The 20,958-nt window shown below is 39.2% G+C and overlaps 1 protein-coding gene across 6 annotated transcripts in view; it reads right to left on the reverse strand.

The window, feature by feature from the left end:
- Positions 1-20,958, reverse strand: part of grin2bb (glutamate receptor, ionotropic, N-methyl D-aspartate 2B, genome duplicate b) — a 114,162-nt gene that overhangs the window by 41,982 nt on the left and 51,222 nt on the right. For all 6 annotated transcript variants that reach the window (XM_059338894.1, XM_059338901.1, XM_059338877.1 and 3 more), the window contains 3 exons: positions 12,384-12,527; positions 9,142-9,412; positions 5,655-5,847 (listed from right to left, as the gene is read on the reverse strand). In XM_059338894.1, coding sequence (XP_059194877.1) covers positions 5,655-5,847; positions 9,142-9,412; positions 12,384-12,527 — 608 coding nt within the window. The remainder of the gene's footprint in view (positions 1-5,654; positions 5,848-9,141; positions 9,413-12,383; positions 12,528-20,958) is intronic.

A 20,958-nucleotide genomic window follows, 5' to 3' on the forward strand; every position in this document is an offset into this window, starting at 1 on the left:
AACTGTTGTACCAAAGTGCCACGAAGCAGCCACAAACCAAACTCTCTGCAAGATTAATTTGTTTACTTGAATTTCCCTTCAAATACATTAACAACAACAATAACTGTTGAAATATTCCTTATTGGGGCTGAAACTAAATTTAGAAAAACGTACAAAAAATAAAAGACTGAATTCATTGTTTATTTATTGACTCATTCATTGCTGGTGGCAGCAGTCTGACAGAATAAATACAGAGTGATGTGGACTGCACATAGGAAAGATGTAAGTCTCTGAGTCTCTTTGAGCTGCAGCCTTTAATAAGTGAGTCCACAGGAGCTCCATGTGATCTGGGCCCAGGAGGACCCCTGTTGAGCAGGAGACATCAGACAGCTACCTGTGGCGTCTGGCAAGAGGGAGCACTGTATCAGAGAGAGTCTCCGCTCATTTAAAATGTGAACAAGGTCTTAACAAGCGAGGACACTGACCTTCTACTGTCTGCACACCTCAAATACTCACTTTTCTAGTGGTCATCTAAAAAAAAAAAAAAAGGTAATGTGATTTTTGTTTTCAAAGTAAAGCAAATATCACAAATGTGTCCTTAACATCACTTTCCTAAAACATATTTATGGATAGAATGAGGTCATTTGGGACACGTTGAGACAGAAAAGCTTTCTAAAAATATATCAATTTGTGGCATCTTGCCAAGGTACCTAAAAGCAACAGGGAAACTCAAACGACTTTTCTCTCGATTAAGATGCTGAAGTTTGAGGAGCCAGTGATTATTTCCTTTAATTTGGTACTGTTTATCTTGGCTACACACATCTAACACTACCTCTAAAAAACCTGGATTCAAGAGCGCAAACCCTCTAACCTGCATTTGTCTGAACTCCAATGAAAGCCAGTTTATTGACTGTTTGAAACCACTCTATTTGTATTGTGTTATTACATAAGAAAGAGCAAAACTAACTAAAATAGATTCTCTGTCTGTATGTCCTTCAATTTTCTCGACAACGATTCATCTAATCAACTTCACACTTGAAGGGTGTATTGTTGAGGACCTAAGGAAGTGCAGTGTCATGTGGAAGCTCTTGAGATCTACAAGACATAATCATTAGTAGTGTGTTATGTACACACTGTGTAGTGTTTTGAGAGGGAACCCCTATTAACTGATACACCGCAGAATGGCATACTGGGTAAGCTTGCTCTACTGTCGCTCACAAGTCCCCAGGAACAGAGCAAGGCTTTGAAGCCAATTAGACATAGGAGCCAATAATAATAATTTCCAGGTCCATAATGAGATGACATAGGGCACAAAAAGACTTTTTCTAGCAGACTTACATTGGAAAAGAGACGTCTGTAAACAGTGGATTCATTTCTTTTTAGGTCCATTAACCCTCCTGTTATGTTTGTTTGTCAGGAACAGCAATAACGTTCGTGTGTCAATTTGAACCAGGGCATGTTTAATTATCCAAAAGTGCCCGAAACTACAAAATCCCAATAAATAGTTAATATTTCATTATTAACTCCATTACTAACTATTTTAATCAATATTTAGTGCAATGTTGTTCTTTACCTCTCACAGATCATGGTTCAATTAGGATAATTCACTCGTTTTTCATGTAAAATGCATGTTAAAACTTTTTTACATGTGCATATGAAAGACCTACATATAAAATACAATGGTTTTGACACTGATTTTTAAAAGATTTTATTTGACATTTTTACATTTTTTTCTATTTCGGAAAAATACTTCAACTATTTTTTTTTTAGATTTTTCGACTTTGAAATTGGTCAATTTGACCCGCAACATAACAGGAGGGTTAACTGTATTAACATTAGCTTAACACTAACCAGTATGAACACAAATAATCCTTATTTGAATCATTAGGTCCTGCAAATTGTAAAGTTCACGAGTAGCCAAATCCAGAGTTATTTCCCTTCCTCTGTTCACGTGAACGGGCCACATATATGTCGAAGATCCGATTTATTTTCTACATGGAAGTGACACATTTTTTAGCTTCATGCGCCACTGAGTGACTTTCATAGAAATAAACAGGATCCTGCTTTCAACGCTGTATTCAGTTCTCTTCATACATCCATGGTCGCTCACTACAATCCATCCTGAGATGTAACACTTCAGCAAACACCTTTGTCCCCAGATAAAGCCTGGTCCTAAACAGATAGCTGTATTCAAATCACGTCTATAATGTAGTATGTATAAATATGTAATGTCAGGTGTACTGGCAGTGTTGAGTGTGAGGTTGTTTGGATGAGCACGCCTTAAGAAAATAATACTGGAGGCCAAGCAACCAGCCTATACTGCACTGGTGAATGGGTGGTTGGTCTTGGACTAAATATATTTCCTTGGAGAACATCTGGACTCAAAATGGCTTCAAACGCTCCAATTTAAATAAAGGAGTATAACTCTGAGTATAACTAAGGTTGTTATAAAAAAGTGAATGTATATGTACCTACAAATAATCATGATGAAATAGGTGTCAGTAACAGTGAAACATGAAATAATTCTCACATGGCATTGAACATGTAGTAACAGATGTGCAGTGCTGTTCACAGATCCAATAAGTAAAAGGCGATATGAAATATTGATCGGTTATATCTACTGCATTTAAATGTCCCTCACAGGAATTAGGGAGAGGACACAGTCGACAGAGTGAAATGAGCAAAACTGAATTCATTCTTAAACACACTAATCCTCCATCCTTACAATGAATTTACTGTATATGTAGAAAATTAGGATCAATAGTTTTTTAACAGAGGAAGAAAGAGAAAGAAGCCGAGTGAGGGGAATTAAAAGTGGTTTTTAGTGAAAACGCACTGCTGTAGCAGCATCACAGGGCGATAAAGGGAATAGAAAGAAGGGTGAATAGCAGAGAATACTAAGGAACAAGAAGTCATAGCCACGCAGTTCAGACAGAGGCCGCGGTGGAAAGATGTTAACAAAAGAAAAACTACGACAAAAAGAAAATACTGTCGGAACTGAGTGACACAATGTGCAGGAGATACAAATGTGTAAATTTCTGACCCACTCTATAGAAAGGAAGGGTCTATGAAAAGTGTCATTTGTCCTCTAGATGCACAAAAGCACAATAAAATGGCCTCTTCTCCTTCTCACAAACAGACTTAGGATTTATTAGACAGCCAGACTTTTATTGAGCCATTAAGAAATGCAATCATGCAGCTCCACTTTAAAGGTGAAATAGGATGAGAACAACATGCTTGCCTGACATGCATTAGAGGCCACATGGGTCAACTGGCCCGCAGAAAAGGTTTTTCACTGAACTCTAGTTGCTGGCTCGGACTGAAGAGCCCAAAGACATGAAGACAAATGTCTCGTCAGATCACATAAAAACAAACAAAATATTAATAATCTCTTACATCACTTCTACCAGTGCGGCATTTCAATCAGCACGAGGATTTGAGAGGGAATTTTGAACGCAAGCTCACATATGCAGTCAAACAAATAATAAAAAAAACATCCTTTCCTCTGCAACCCACAAACACACACACACACACACGCACACACACACACACACACACACAAATAGGCCCCTTAGAGCCTCATCCAAAACCACTTGGAGCACATTTTCTCATTATCCAAGCGTTCCTGTCCTCTCTGTCTGGCAGGAAACAATGGATGGCCTCTGGAGATCTGCGTGTGTGGTTGTTTCCTTATTTGTGTTGGATCGGCGAGAGCTTGCTGTGTATGCATGTATTTATATACAAGTGTTTGTGTGTGTGTTTGTGTGTGTGTGCCCCATAAGGTCAAGCAGCCCCTAAACAAATTTGAGAGCGTGACTCACTGGGGCCTCCCATCTCCGTCCATCAGCGCTGACAGGATGGCACGCTCATACAGCATGCATGAAGCCCACTGTGGCCTGTAGCTGTACAGCACCATGCAGAGACATATGGCCTTATTATTGCATTTGTCTCTGGGGGTGAGGGGATGGAATAGGTGGAATTATGTGTGTAGAGTGTTTGTGTGTGTGTGTGTGTGTGTGTGAGTGTTAGCCTCCGGGGTCACCACCAAAATCCACCGATCCAAAGTCGCTACTTTTGCTCAGTTGAATGGAGAAAAATGGAATGGCTGTTTGGAAGACACAAACACACACACACACACACACACACACACACACACACACACACACACACACACACACACAGCACAGTAGCATCCCAGGTGTGTGTCTGGAGAATGATTGAGAGCTAACCCTGTGTCCAATAGCGCCCTTTGGGGACTGAAATATTCATGGCTGTGGTGTTATTGTTATCTCAGTCGTGTTGGTGGCGGAATGCTACACGGCACGCACAAGTGCCCCTGATATTAAAAACAGGAACATGGGTAAAGACAAGAACAAAATTTACAGTAATACATCATCCTCAACCTGGAGATTAATGCATCAGTGGCAGGGGAGGTTGCATAATGTTTCCCTACTTCTTCACATTCCTCAAATTCAAACCGACAGTGAAAAAAACAAACAAAAACAGAGAAAATGTTAAATATTAGGAAAAAAGTGGGATGAAAGGCAGGCAGGCAGGCGCACAGTTCTGTAAGGCTGAAATACATCTAACCAGGAATGACATCAGTAATTCTGAGCTTTTATAAGATTAAGCCCTAAAGAGCAGTTAAATGTCATGGTATAACAACATGTGTATATGCGTGTGTTTGCATGTGTGTTTCTGCATGCTAGCGATAACCCCACTCTTGTTCTTTGGCTCTTTTTTTTCATTAATCCGGTTGTCCCCGAGCATTCAATTAGCTGTGGAATCTCTGATCAATGTGAACTGTAAAAGCATGCCCTATGAAGTTAAATGGGGATTAATTATTGAATACCAATGCTCCTGCTTGTTCTGTGATGTGCCAAAAAGCAGAAAAACAAGGGGAAGAGGAAAAGAAGGATGTTTTTCCTTTAAAGATGGCTGTGGGTTAAAGATAATACAAGATGTTGTTTTAAGTCTGAGAGTTAATGTCTCTGTTCATCTTGTGTTTTAAGTTTTTATTGGCTAATTAAACAAACTCTGGTTGTCCTTGGGGAGCTTCATTTCTGTGTGTATCTGTAGTCCATCCTGTACTGTATGCATGTAGTCGCACATTTGCTGGAATTATTGTCATATTTTCAGCCGCGCTTCAGCAACTGAAAACCAAACTACCCTTTTTTTCTCCCTGTGATTTTACCAGCTGGTTGCTTTGGCTGTGACTCACACAAATTAAAAAAAGATTTCATCTGCTTTTGTTCAGCCCATCTTTCTGCATTGTGCATGACGATTTGCTCATTTTCCGAACTAAAATACATTTCAAAGCGTATAAAACTAGGTGAACGTGGCTCATTGCTTTTTCATTTGCCATGTTTTATTTCCACCAAAGAGAAGAGTGTCATTCGAGGACCTGGGCTCGAACTCAAAACAATATTTAATCAGAAGCACAGATTGTTTATTTGAAGTTCAGCTACAAAAGACAAAGGATTTGTGCTGAAAGTGTGATGTAAAAGCAAACCTGCTCATCTTAAGGCAGCCAAAGCCAGCTGACTTTTTAATGTTTAATTTGAAAACCAGAGCCCTGAAATATGACCTTAAATATCACGTGATACTAAAAGACTGAGGCTAAAACTTTGTCCAATCCCGGCCCCTGACCGCACATCCCCCTAACATTGACTCACTTTAGTATTTCCTTGGAGTGGCCAGTGTTGGAGCTCTTTTTGTCAGGTGTCCCGAGGCAGCTCGACTTCAGCAGGGTGTGTGGCCCCCGGTCCAGTATCATGGTGGAGGTCGCTGTGGCAATGACAGCCACTGCATCACGTACCCTGGCCTCGATATTGTAGTCCCATTCGTCATATGACACAGAGATAAGCCCTGGGAAAGAGAGAGAGAGATGGAGTGAGGTGAGAGAAAGGTATGTATAGAAAGTGGGAGAAAATAAAGAGGGAGAAAGAAATATGGAGAGAGAGGAAAAGGCGGGGGAGAGACAGAGAGAAGTGTGAGAAAAGAGAGGGAGGATACAAATAGGCAGGCAGCGGCAGAGTGCAATGAAAAATAGCCAGAGGGGGGAAAATATACAAAAATAAAAGCATTTTAGAGACGACTGAACAGTGGCAACACACTGAGACAAAATCAAGAGTGCAATCATACCTACAAATCATAACTTGGTTCAAGTCAGAGGAGCAGGGTACTTAGCCATTTTTAAAAAACAAAACAGGTTGAAATCACATTTAAAAATAGCTGAATATGAGTGTCAGTCCAGACGATTGGTCATCCCTCAGCTCATTTTGCTATGCTTGGCTTTCCAAGCATGAGGAACTGCTGGCTATCAGACGTCAACATCAATTTCTTGCACCCATAAACAACTGTGCTTTCGGGTCATTCATTTCGTGGCTGGTTTGGATTATGTGTTCACATTTGAAACCTGCACCGTAAATCTGTTGGAAAAAAAGGCAAACCTGCATTTTCAGGCAGCCTTGTTGTTGTTACTGGTTTTAACACACACATGTTATAATGGGGAACTGCAGGAGGAAATGCTTCACATCATCATGCTTGGTGAGGCGAGGTGTGCCAGGGAGAGCCACTGCAAAATGACAAAGGGGTCTCTTGCCTGCCTGGAGACATATTTTCAAAACCGCGGCACTGAATTCTCTTAATGATGGACTCCAGTGAGGCCAAAGCTCAGATTATTATTAGAACTGATGGCCACAATATAAAACTAAAGCCTGTCAGTCCACATTTAGCTCATATTTATGTGAGATATTGCACAATAAGTCAACATAAACTTAACAGATACGACCACATGAACTCCAAAACAAATGATAAACTCGCTTTCACCTGAGGTTAACAGAAATCAGTATGTACACTACCACTCACTGGCACAGCATAGTGCAAATACAGAAGGAGAATATTTGCATGTATGCAAACAAGCCCATCTGTCACTTGTGCCCACATTTCCACACAAAGCTTTATGAAACCGTATCACATAATAATGGACTACAGATTTCAGTGTTTTGCTCTACAACATTAAAGCAGTCACATAAATAAGCCTCTCTGGTTTTAACGTCTGACCTCTTCTGATTCCCAGTTTATAAATTAAAAGAGGTCAGAAAATTACATCCAGCAAAGGTGGGATACTTCAATTTCGCTGTATACACTGTATAATATGATTACATTTAAGTACTTAAAGATTCAGTGATATAATATGGGTTGTATAGCACATTTCTAAGGGACCACTTAAATTGCTTATATACTACAAGCATTCACCCGTTCACATACACCTTCATGCACAGGTGGCCGAGGTTTCCAAGCAAGGTGCCCCTGATACACCAATCACACACCAGTGGCACAGCCTATTTCTTGCATGATTATTCTTTTTTTTTTAACCTAGCCCTTCTGCACAGATGCAGATAAAGATAAGCCTACACTAATATCATAAGTATTATACTATTTGTAGAATTAGATTCCAGTGTTGGCTAATTGATTCCAACTCGTGTGATCCAAACATTTCCAATAACGCCAGAGTGTTGTAATGACCAAAAGCCATAATTAACAGAAAAAGAGAGATGTAATAATTTCCACATTTCAAAACATGTTTTTATCTTGTCAAAATATTTTGCAATAGTTCATATTTGTTGTCAAAATAGCATTGTGCTTGCTGCACACAAACGAAGGCACGCACCTGTACTAATGGGATGGTCTAGCAGCATTCTAGCATTTATTTAGGTTGATGAAAATAATATGTTAAATTCAATGAAGAAAACAAAATATGCAATTTAATCCAATTATTCACTTAAATTTAAATTAAGGATCTTGTTCAATGGTTTTTAAATGTTTTTGGTGGAGGGTGATGATGTTAAAAATCTCCCATTCTGTTCAGTCTTTATACTGATCCAACTTAAACTGAGGCTATCAGACAACACAGAGGACCACTCTGATACCACTGCCCTCTTTTTCCCATATTTAAAATCCGTAAACTTAAAAACTGCTTTAACTCTTTGAAAACATTGTATGTATGCTCACCTGGGACAGGGACTGCTGTGGCTAATTTTTTTATAGTCTAAAAAATAAGTTGACAGCCCGCAGTGTCTAAATGTGTGTAACTGATAGCAGAAACACTGCATTTTATAAGGACACTAAGTGCCTTTCACTTGAGAAAGGACAGTAGAGAGAATAAGACGAAATAAGGGGAGAGAAATGGGGAATCGAATGCAACAACAGTCCCCAGCTGGAGTCGAAACTGTGCTTGTTGAGGTTCATGATGTAATTCTGAGAGAAAACTACAACATCCCTGGCAGCATCTACATTACATTTTACAATGTGTGCTCGGGGTTGGATGTTGAAGGGAATTGTTCGGATTGCTTTACAGTTAAAAAGAAAATGCTTGATGGCACAAAGTGTCAAGAGAGCACCGAAGCTGCACTTTATTAAAAGCTATACTGTATAACTGCAACTATAACAGCGCTCCAGACCTCATCACTCCAGATCAGACCACTAAAGCTGTCAGGGTATGTTTATGGACGACCCCTGGATGTGGATCATTTCCAGTCAAGTCAAGTGGTCTCAATTGTGAAAACTGCTTATAATACCACTGAAGGAGAAGAGAGAGAGAGAGAGAGAGAGAGCGAGAGAGAGGGAAGTCCTTTGGCATTTGTTTATGCTTTGATTGAAAAAAAAGTGTCATAATTAATTAACCAGTGGTGATTAAACGTTTAAAATTTGACATGTGGTACCAAATGAGCTTTGTCTGCAAAATGTTTATTATTTGTCAGCGACTATGACTCCATTGTGACAATTAATGACACCTGCTATATGGAGAACAGCATCTCAGCTCTACTAAAAGTCTCCACTGTGTTGAGATTTGTTTATACTGTTGTTAATATAACCCAGAATTCATAGCAAACTACAATAGCCCCATTTTAGATAAACAAAAACTAGACTGGACCTGTCCAGGGTGTACCCTGCCTCATGCCCAATGTCAGCTGGGGTCGGCTCCAGGCCCCCATGACCTGAGTTTGGATAAGCGGTGAAAGATAATGAATGAATGAATGAATGACTAGACTGCTATGTTCAATATATTAATTTAGAAGTCTATCTGAAATCTGATGAGCACTTGGTTCTAAACCAAAGTGTATATTTGTGACACTGGGCCCGGGTGTTTGGGTGTACCTGTAGGGAAGACAGTGGGAACGTGGTCTGCATCTCCAGTCACCAGCGAGGGCACGATCCAGGTGAAGCCGTAACCTGTGAGGCCAACAGAATGGGCCACTTCGAAGATAGTGCTAGCCTCCTCCTTGGTGCAGTAGAGCAGAATAACAGGACTCTGCAGTTTCTTCAGCTGATTCTGGATCTTGGAGTCTCCGTCGTCCACTGACATGTCCAGTAGGAAGACTTCTTCTAGCTCCCAGCCCACGAAGCTGTTATCGATGGTGCTGCGGACCTAGATAGGAACGGGAGATGTGGTTTTAAAAAAGTGTAGGCTGCACACAGAGATGCAGAGATACTGGAACAAAATTGACTGAGATGTCTCCTCCTCCAGCTCCCAGATTGCAAAACTGTTCTGTCTTTCCACAGATCTCTTGGGAGTAGGACGCAGCAGTCGATTTTTTTTTCATATGTAAAAAGAGCAGGATTAGGTAATCTCTTTTAGAAAATCATGATGGTTACTGTGTATCTTCATACACACAGAGAAAACGGTCATGGAAATAGGGTCTATTTTATTGTTTACTTGTGATCAGAGAACACCGAACATCACAGGGCTAATTATAGATTATGTGCCGCAATAAGTGACTTTTAGGATTGTGGATCCTTTATTTATATATGACTGTGATTTAGATGAAAGAAATATTTTTTTCTGTTTTGTGCTTCAGAGAGAGAGTAATAGCTGTTCATTATGGGAATCAATCTAAAGGGAGTTTTACAGGTTGAGTAACGGGCAGAACAAAGCATTTTGTGCGCAGTAAACCCCATTTTCTTCTCTATTGAAAAACGAAAAATAAACCTTGAATCTTATATGTGAGCTGTGTGTTTGCTTGAGAGAGGACAGTAGGATAGAATGAGATTTATGATGTTGGTTATAACTGGTTTCTATTTTCCCACTGTCTAATACATCTGGGCTTTTAGTTGTTTTTTTTAAAAATATTTTAAAGTACACTGCAGGTGGGGACTGTAAACTAGTCGATAAGAGACACTATGGATTATATAAATTCAACAAAAACGATATATCTTCATTCATAACCTCCATTTAGATGATTAATATGTTTTTTCCCCTTTAAACTAGACTGTTACTTTAACTCTGTTCAAAGGAAAGACCCTGCTACTGCTGCAGTATTATTAAGAAATATGATTAGCCGACTTTCAATAACTTTTAATTCATTTCAGATGTGTGTCTGATGTTCAAAGTTATTCAGGATCTCATACCAGTTCCTTTAAAGAGTCTGTTCTAAGCCCTGGAGATAAGGAGGCTGAAGCCTCACTGAGTGGCGGCATTCAAAAAGACATGCTCGGCCAATCTGCCTTTTCCATTAAAGCAATCAGAAAATGGAACTTGCTGCCCACTTACATCAGACTCTGCCAAACCTTATCACTTTTAAAAGCTTGAAATTATAGCTTAAAACCAGACAATCAGAAATAGCTGTTTTTGTAAGGATCATTTCATCAATTGTAGCTAGCTAAAAAAAAACACTAACATAAATATTTTTAAAAATAGATAAGACGCACACACATCAAAGGATAAGAAAACAATATACAGGATGTGTCAGGCCTCTTATAATGGGTCCCCAAAAACCGAAAGTAATAATACCTAATGTGCCTGGGACCCACGGCAGAAATGTGTCTCTCATTTGAATCCATGGTTGAAAAAGTTTACAGCCATTAGCTGCATAATAAGTACCCTGCTGCTTCTGGAGTCAGCTTTTAGCTGGAAAACAGTTATCTTTGCAGATATTCTTTATAATTTCTGGCCTCAACTTATTGCCAAATGGTATATCATGTATAAAATACAGACCTACTGTTATATGTCCATAAGTTGGGATGGAAGTACTTGATTTGGACGTCACTATTTGTTCAACGTATAAAGTGATCTGATTTTTTTTGGTTCTTGAAGGTCTTTCTCAATATCTTTCTATGATGTGCCACTATGACAAGGCGAGGCTAATGCATATGGTAACAATTTAACATTACTATGTCGTTCATCACGCTCGTCTTATTTTTAATACAATTGTTTTGACCCCAATAAAGTGCTGGTCCTCCGATATATGCCACATATCGTTACAGTAGCCATATGGGTAGTCCACACATCTGATGCTAAATTTGCAAGAGAGCATCGCAACAACAGTTAATGTTACTTGGATCTATTTCATTAGAATTTACTTGAATAAACATGAATAAACATAACATAAATGAAACTTTTACAAGCTACACTCACCAGCCACATTATTAGGTATGTTTATTAACGCAAATATCTAATCAGCCAATCACAGGGCAGCAACTCAATGCATTTAGGTATGTAGACATGACGAAGACAACCTGCTGAAGTTCAAACCGAGCATCAGAATGAGGAAGAAAGGTGATTTAAGTGAATTTGAACATTGTTGGTACTGTTCTGAGTATTTCACACAGAACTGCTGATCTACTGGGATTTTCATGTTCAACAATCTCTAGGGGTTTACAGAGAATGGTCCGAAAAAGAGTAAATATCCAGTTAGCGGCAGTTCTCTGGTCCAAAATGCCTTGTTGATGCCAGAGGTTAGAGGAGGCCAGACTGATAGGTATGTGTATATGTATACTGATAGAGATGATAGAAACAGTAACTCAAATAACCACGTGTTACAACCAAGGTATGCAGAAGACCAACCTTCAAGCAGATGAAGACCACACCGCCACTTTATTAGGTACACACTTTACCTAATAAAGTGGTCGGTGAGTGTATTTTGTTGAGTTGCCTCTTTGCAAAATGCCCTGAGTGAATTTAAGTCCCCCTGTGATGCAGTGTTTATGTCCAGGGCTTTTATTGTGAAAGGTAAGTATGGATGGGGCAAAGCTGTAGCGTGCAGCCATTGACAATGTGGGAGACAATAAGTTTACTTTCTTGGTTTAAACTACGGAGCCCCTGTATTTTAATTTAATTATTTTCTTAAGTTTAGTTGTAACTCATAACCCTCATCTGTGAAAATTATTACTACTAACTATTATACCTGACTCACTTTAAATAGATTTTCATTGTTAATAGTGGTTGTTTAAAAATGAAGACTCCCATGATCCCACGCTACTTCACAGAATCGTAGAATAATTATTTTAGGTCCTTTTCTTATGTTACTTTTGCTTGCGAGTACATGAATACCCATAAGTACACTGATACTGTGTTCACTGTATATTACATGTACAACAAGTGTCTGTATGTGTTTATTTACCTTGTTGACAAAGTCCTGGTAGCCAGGGTAGTACGTTGTGACTATGGAGAAAATATACCAGTCATACTCCTCCATGATGTTCAACATGACGGAGGCCTGCTGTTCGATGGAAGGACCAAACTGGAAAAACATGGAGTTGTCGTCCTGGAAACCAGAGACAAGGAGCCAATCAGCAAACAAGGTCATGAGTCATGCAGCATGAGAGAAAACTGGAAGGTAGGGCACAGATGATTGTGGAGCGTGTCCAGCTACTGCAAGCCTCAGGAACAAATACAGTCCTGTTTATAGCTCAGAGCTGTGCTTTATCTGTGAACAGTATGCTCTATAACTGCATTGAGGAATGTGCACCAATATCATTTTTCTTTCATGTAGACGATTTATGATGTTTTAATCAGACACTTTTACTTCTGTGCAATGTCAAAGAAGGTTTTTACACTCGTTATGAATATTCAAAACACAGGCAAGGTGACTCATTCAATATCAAGGAGTCCTATCAAAGCTATGATGATAGCACATTTAGTATGCTGCACAACCGGTAAGATGGCCACCTGGTTCAATGATATTTAATGTCAGGTAAAAAGTGGGCGACAGACGTCTATGTCAAAACATTTTCTTCCAAGGAGAGAGGAATAAGGGACGACGCGAGGAGAGATCTTGGCCTGATGTCTAGTGCCATGGATTGGTCAAGGGCGGGTCGTTCACCCATGTTAAACTGTCAAGCAACTCATCGGGACAGAGGCGGTCAAGACAGATTATTCACGAGTGTTGTGACTAGAGGCGACATGGTAGAGGGGCTGAATGAAAACAGCATCATGTCTGGGGTGAAATATACTGTTGAAAAGTGACTGAGATGAGTGGAGGTGTTGGGTCATGCTTAAACATAGTCACTGCTTCACTGTTTCATAAGCCCCTTGCACACATGCAGTTTGTATCTGAAATATTCAGGAGAATCATTTGCATGGGGTCATGTATGAGTGGGAGCAGGAAATGATATTCAGAGAAATCTGAAGCACCAATGCTTCACCTCAAGGACATATCAGTATCTATCCGTATTGGTGTATTTGTTGTCTGAAATGCCCAGATTTGGCACTGTCATCGTCACTGTAGTGACATTGCCATTCATAAAAAACATGCAACCACTATGAACTTAAATTGTGAGAAGTGAATGTTCAGCTCCAAACCAACAAATTCAATTTCAAACTACAATTCAGATTCAGCCCTTCAATGCAACGATTCAAACTGAACAACACAAACTCAAATCCTGTGATTCAAATTCAGTTTACCAATGCAATTACTCAAGTTAAGCAACCCAGTAAAGTCTTTTAAGTGTGTCCAAATGAAATGTTTCCATGGATTAATGTCTTTTATTATAGCTTCTGAAACAAACATATACTTTCCTCAAAAGATAAAATAAAGCTCTCATTTAATAATTAATTTAATTCAAATGTTCTTTCCTCTTTCACCCAAAGAAGGCTGATGTAGTTGACAATATACTAAACTGTATGTACAATGTGTAATAATGTCAAACCTTCTTTAAGAATGTAATTTGTCTAAGAAAGCAGCCTTTTGAGTGCCCTTTTTTTTCTTTAGCCCCACCCCCACTGGAGGAGAAAACAATCCATCTCTCTCCATTGACTTTGTATTGAATGAAGTGCCTCCTTGATAGTTCCATCTGTTAGCAAACAACAGAAAAATGTCTAAAAGCTGCTGTGTGGTGAAATGCACAACCAACAACAAACCACTAAGTTTTTTAAATCCAACAAAACGAAAAACTCAACTTTTAAGAGGACAAAGGGGATACAGACATATACAGATGTAAGACATCAGCAGTTACAATAGGGAAAACTGTGCGATCCTGCAACTCAGTATATTCAACGTTAACTTACGTATGCAGTAAATTTAGCTAATAAGTCATATATTCAAAGTCAGTTTTAGGCTAATTTAACTTCTGTACGTTAAGCTAAAGTATTTGACACTATGTAACTCATGTCGTAGTACAATGTGGATAGTTTGGAAAGATATATTCAGTATTAAGTGCTTTAGCTTGCTAACACATAACTAACATTAAAGTGCAAAAACATAGTGCGAAAATAATCATATCATATATTTAAATCTAATAGTTTAAGCTAAAAACAGGCAGGTTGTGTATTGCTGCACTGAGGAGGATGCACGGTCTCTATTGGTGCAAATTCATAAAGGAAGGGTCTATTATTTTTCCATTCCAAAAATTCACTATATTGACCATCAGTGAAATTTCCCCTCTAAAATCGGTATTAATATTGGCCTGAAAAATCCCATGTAGTATCAATATTCTAATACAACTCGTCTCTTTGCTGTTTACTCACTGTGCAGTTTCAATTCAGAATGCAATTAAAATCTAGGTGAAAGGACCTTCAACACATCACAGCATGATTAGTGGGAACTGCAGTAAATGCTTTTTAATCAATTATCTCACTTCACTTGAACTTTAATTTAAAATTGAATGCTGAAGTACAAACATTCACTCACCAGAGATTGTTTACATGTGCCCCCCAGAACTTACATTTGCACACACTGCTACACCCTGTATTTCATGTTTGTGAGCATTCAAACACAAATGTGAACTATGTGTATCCATTCATGTGTGTAATCAGTCATACATGTTAGTCATACAGGAGGCTGAGCACTCATTGAGTTAGGGGCAATATCTCCACTCGACATCAAAGCCCATCTCCCTCTTCCTCCACTTTTTTTTACCCACAGGGACAGAAATGATCTGTTACGTACTTTTCACTGTAATGAGGTAATAACATCACAGTGTCAAGTGATGGTGGAGGGATTGGCAGCAGTGGAAACATGGGGGGAAGGAGTGTGTGTGTGTGTGTGTGTGTGTGTGCGTGCGTGCAGGCTGAACCCTGACGTTTTACCTACACTCACAGTAAATACACTCCGCTCTGTTCAGGAGGGTAATGAAGGTATTTTCACGCATGAACGACAGCTAATGCTCCATTCACCTCTAACCTCACATTTCCATCATTGTTTGAGTATTTCAGCTTCAACATGCTTTTATATGAATTGTCAAGATGAGCGCTACATGTAATTTACCCTGACATTATTATTATTCCATCTGGGAATCCAGTCATTTTCTATCACCATATTCACTATCTCTCTTCTCCCCACACACATAACTCTTCTACTCTTTAAAGGATGGAGCCGTGGTAATCTTTACTTTTCTTATTCTTTACAATGAGTTGGTCCTACAAGAAATAATGGTGTTTCCGAAGCCTGGTATAGCTTATTACTCTGTGCCACAGACATCAAAAGACTATTAAGAATATATTAATGAGCCACACTGTTGAACTGGGTGACATGTTCCTTCATTACTATGAACATGGCCTCTGCAGCTTATATAGATTCAACCCCACATACACCATCCTGTTTCTCTAAATACACAGTAGAGCACCGTGTGTATTAATCTGCAACTGAAAATAGTTCTCAGCAAATGTGCTATTTACTCCTATTTCAATAACATTTGTTAAAAATGACAGTGCCCAGCTGTTGGGGATACTTTTTTAACATCTAAATTAACTATTTATGGCCTGTTTTTGGTGTTTTGCATTTTCTTATAAACTAATTGCTTTAGAATGGGTGCCACTGACAAGGTAGGTACGGTAAGTTGAAAACAATGGATTGGTCGATTAGACGATTTGTTTGTTTTTTCGAATTTGTTGCATGAAAAGTGAAAAATATTGGAAAAAACGCCAGCCCTACCCTTTTAAAAGGTCAATTCACATTAAAAAAATAACATAATGAAAAAAACATAACATATTTATGCCTTCACTCTTCCGTAAAATAATTGGATGTACACAAATCATAAAAATGCCCTTTTCTGGATTAAAATTCATGATTTCTGCCACAAGGAGACACGTTTGCACCCCTATGACTCAATGGCATATGGGAAATCCAAGTAATTTCCATAAAAGTTGAAACCTTCTTTTAAGTTGTGATCATTATAGTCATTGGCGCGATTCGGGATCTCAGTATTTCTAAAATCCTGGCTGCTTCTGTAGAAAGTAGTTTAAATCAAAACTGCTGTGTGTTCTGAGAATTATGTAGGCTATTTTTGGAAAGGCATGTTAATGATTAATTATTAAACGTAATTTTTCAGTACGGTGTATTTGGGTGGCAGCAGAAATCTCGCAGACAAATAGCCGAAAACTTGGACAAAGCAAACCAAAGCCATCTGTATGGCGAGACACCACTAGAGGAAACTGGCTAAAAGAGATATTTTTTTATTAGGGTGAGCTGACTTTCCTCAGCTCGACTTCAGATACCACGGCTCTTTTCCATCACTGAGCAACTCTGCTGTTCTGGATCTTGCTTTTTTCATTTCCTCTCACTTACTTACTCACACAGTATCCATTTCTCCTTCAATCCCCTAAACTCCCTTTTTGTCTTGTTATCGCTCTCTCCTGATTCTTTCTTTCTAAAAACGGGCTCAGAGAGGTGTAATCACTTGTGAGACTGAACCTGCCATTCAGAGGGATCGTGAGGGCACTACTTACTTCATTCTCTCCTTCTTAGATTACAGCTAATCATCATCTCATTCTACTTTCTCTTTCATATCCTAATCACCCCTATGTAATTTCTGTCCTTTATTCACATGGCATTAGTGTCAGCTTTTTTTCCTGCCTCTCTCTGTCTCTTGACCCCCACCCTCGCCCTATATCTTTTTCCTCTGTCCTCTGTTTTTACATAATGTCCTGCAGCACCATTAATTCATATCATTGAGGTGTGAAGTGTCCTGCAGGGCAAAGTCTGTGTGTGTCATTACCGAAGCCGCTCCGTTTCCCTGCCTGCTCGCTTTCCTGCCTGTCGTTTCACATCATGCGCTGTGCAGCCATGAGCCCAAGAAAGAGGTTTGTCACCTAATTTTCAAGCTCTGTTTTGTGTCTCCTCTCCCTAAGTTGCAAGTTATTGTCTGTGAGGTGGGTAACATTCTGCAATTTGTGCTGTCAGTATCAGCTGAACAGAGCTGAACATTACTAGCGGGACTGCAGGATAGACATGTATGACCCTGCCTCTCCAATTGCTATATAAAATACTTCAAAAAATAGAACAGAAGCTGGACTCAGATGTGTTGAAGATGCATTTTAAAAATTAAAACCTTTTGGTGTAAGGAATTTAAGATATTGGCTGTGTCCACAGTAACAAGCTGTTTAGTATGCTAAAACAGTTTGTGAGATTTTTTAGAATGTACATGAATAGCTATTTCTGGTGAAATATTACTGTATGCAAAGACTGGACACTAAATCAGCATTAATATCATAATGCAATACTGTAATGAGGAACAGACAGTCTGTTTGGCACTGCGTTTCATTTTCTCTTCTCAACACTTGATCTTTATTTATCTGTATGTTGGTGGAGCTGAGGTTGGCAAAGGTTACCATGATTATGCATTTCTAACCGGCAAAGAGTCTTTATTTATACAAAGTAGTGTTGGATAATTTTATGCATATTGGGTATTTAGCTCATTAGACTATCACTACTCTATTTATAGTTAACTAAGCCCTGTCCTCCTTAGTTACTGCTATCCTGTCAAATGTTACATTCTGGTACATTCAAGCAGCAGATTTTACAGTAATTTTGGGGGGTATAGACATGAATCTTTCAAAAGGTTCTAAAAAATGCACTTGATGGATTCATGCATACATAAAATAATGCTAAAGCTAAAGGGCTATGCAGAGTAAAGCTGCATGTCCCATGTGCGATAGCCTCGCGGCAGTGTTGAGGTTGTTTTCTCACCTTATCAATAACTGCAATTCCCAAATATTCACAATGTCAGAAACTATTAACAGGTTAATGGTAATGATCAAAAATATTACCTGTTTAACGGTCTAACATTACACTGTTTTGCTGCTTAGCCTAAATACTTACATTATTTCTAACAGTATACTTTCACTTAAAAGAAAAAACAACTTGTGTTTGTTAAACTGTCAATTCCCAATCTAATTCTTTGCTCGCACACCACATATGTCCTTTGTATCAGTGGCAGGTCAAAGCCAATTAATGTATTATTGTCAGTTTCTTTCTTTATATCACTAATCACACTTCCCCTCTTGTATCTTCCAACTATTTCTTTCTCATCCTGAGTCACATCAAACAACAGCTTTGGTGTTTCAGCCTCAGCACAGAAATCTCAAAATAGTCTAGGTGTAGTGCCACTGCAACAGATAGTTGTGTGAATTAGCTTCCCAAAAAAAGGCTGGTGGAGGAGTGAATCACTTGGGAAGCTTTATTCAACCTTTGTGCAGATATGGCACCAGAGAGCTGGCTTAGTAACACAAACCTCTGTCTCATTCCTGCTCCCTGAGGTACTGTAGTGTTGCCTAATAACATACAAACTCCAGTGAAGACGGTGACTCCGCACTCTCAGTGAACTCACTGGATACCCAGCGGATGATGGAAACGCACAGTATGTTTTTGCACACACTCTTCTGTGTAAATAATCTCACAAACTTTCTATTTTTGCACAGATTGATCCCCACAGACGTCTCTCCCTCTCAGTGGCATGTTTAAATGAAACATGTCTGTCAGTGAAGCGTCGGGGGAGCTGCTGCATGATTTTTAACGCATTAAGACAGTAAGTAATGGGCGAGTTTGATTTTGCTCAGATTGTCTCGGACAGTTCTATGGATCCGTCACAGGCGCCTCTGCGGCTGCGGCTGCTGCATCAGTGTGCAGTACTGTACGAGAGCTGAGGGGAGCGAGCCTCGAGCAGGAGGGCTGAAAGGATTTGGCAACTCATCTCCATGTCATGCCAATGAAAGCCTGTCTCCAATTAGATTTGCAGAGGAAGAGCGACATATCGGCCCACTGCTCAACAAGCTCTGGTGGGAGAGGATTGGAGGGTAGAGAGTTGGAGTAAGAGAGAGAGAGAGAGAGGCAGACAAAGAAGAAAGAGAGAGAGAATGGGGGGGGCTGTTAAGGCTGAGAGAGATAGAGAGGAGTCTCGCTTGAGAAAACAGGCGAACCCTCAGAACTCAGAGACAGGGGCACACCAACACACACACATAAAAACACACAAAAAAGTGGCAGTGTACACATCGTTCCCTCCAACACTCAGCTTTTTCCACTTCATCACTCTCGTCTTTCTCCACCTTTCATCTCCCCCCTCCGTCTATCTCTCCTGTTCACAGCCGGAGCGCCGCTGCTGCTGCTGTCAATCCTCCCCAGTTTGAGCCCAACGTGCTTCATCATCATGTTTCTAATCAAACACACACAGTGTGTTAATTAATCTCAAATTCAGCTGTTTAATTATCAATGACCCTGTTTCGACGTCTCTCTCCCGGCTTCATTCAGTACACTTCATTTTAAACATCCCATAATGTTCTGATTGAATTACTCTTGCTATTTTTGTCGAGGAAATGATTTCAGAAGCGCTGAAATATGATTCACTCCCACCGCAGCCAGTGGAGCGACGATGATGGCAGTGCTTTCTATAAAGGACCATCTTCTAGATACAAGGCGGCTTTTTAGAAAATAACCCTACACATTCAGTGAACAACAACAAAAGCAATAAATATAAATAGAAAACAGAAAGAATGTTTATAAAATCATGATCATTATCAGTTGTTTTTTAAATATTATTATTTGTAATAAAAGTCTGATTCTACCATGTGTAAAACTGCCTTTATGTGGGCAATAACAAATAGGCCAGGATGATAGGATGTAATTTTCTAATTTTGTGATGTTGAACGAGCATAAGAGATTAATTTAACCCAGCAATTAACACATTTAGTCAGTGCTTTGCCTCCTGTAACACAATTGTAGCTGATATATCTTGTAATTTATGAGTACGGATTGAAAAATAATGATATATTAGAGTCAGGACAGAGAGAAAAGGGAAAACCTGTAAATATTTGTATTTGTTTCAACAGTTTAGTTCCTAATTTTATCTGTAATTATGCTTCAGTGATAAATCAACATTGACTGTGGAGGTGACCGTAACAACAAACAAGCAATGTTGTGACATTGAAATGTCATTTTTGCATTCTCCCAACTGTTTGGGTACCTTTATGGAAGTACCAGAAACCACTTGGCAGCGACCCATTGTGAGAAAACAAGATAATAGTTCAAGCAAACAGCCCAGGACACAACCTGCACGTCTCTGTACGATTTAACAGAGGAGGGCATGCAGCACAGGGATTTCTAGGACTGTTTAAATCACACACACACACACACACACACACACACACACACACACACACACACACACACACTTACAAACTTCACAAAAACAATAAGTAAATAGTTCAGTCATATAGAGTCTACAGAAATATATGCACACATTTTTTTATTTCAAATTACAAACATGATGAAACACTGTCAGAACTGGCAAACACATTCATTCAAAACACACGCACGCACAAATAAAATACGCCCGGAGGGGGGAAAAAAATGAGATTTGAAACAAGCTTCTGCAGTTTACACAATAAAAACATCACTCTACAGCTCCAGCAGAGTTCTCAATGTTTGAGTCTAATTCTAAAAGGGAGAGAATCAAAATTAGACCCAAATTATTATTGAGAAAATC

The sequence above is a fragment of the Centropristis striata genome, chromosome 1 (assembly GCF_030273125.1).
Source record: "Centropristis striata isolate RG_2023a ecotype Rhode Island chromosome 1, C.striata_1.0, whole genome shotgun sequence".
Classification (NCBI taxonomy): Eukaryota; Metazoa; Chordata; class Actinopteri; order Perciformes; family Serranidae; genus Centropristis; species Centropristis striata.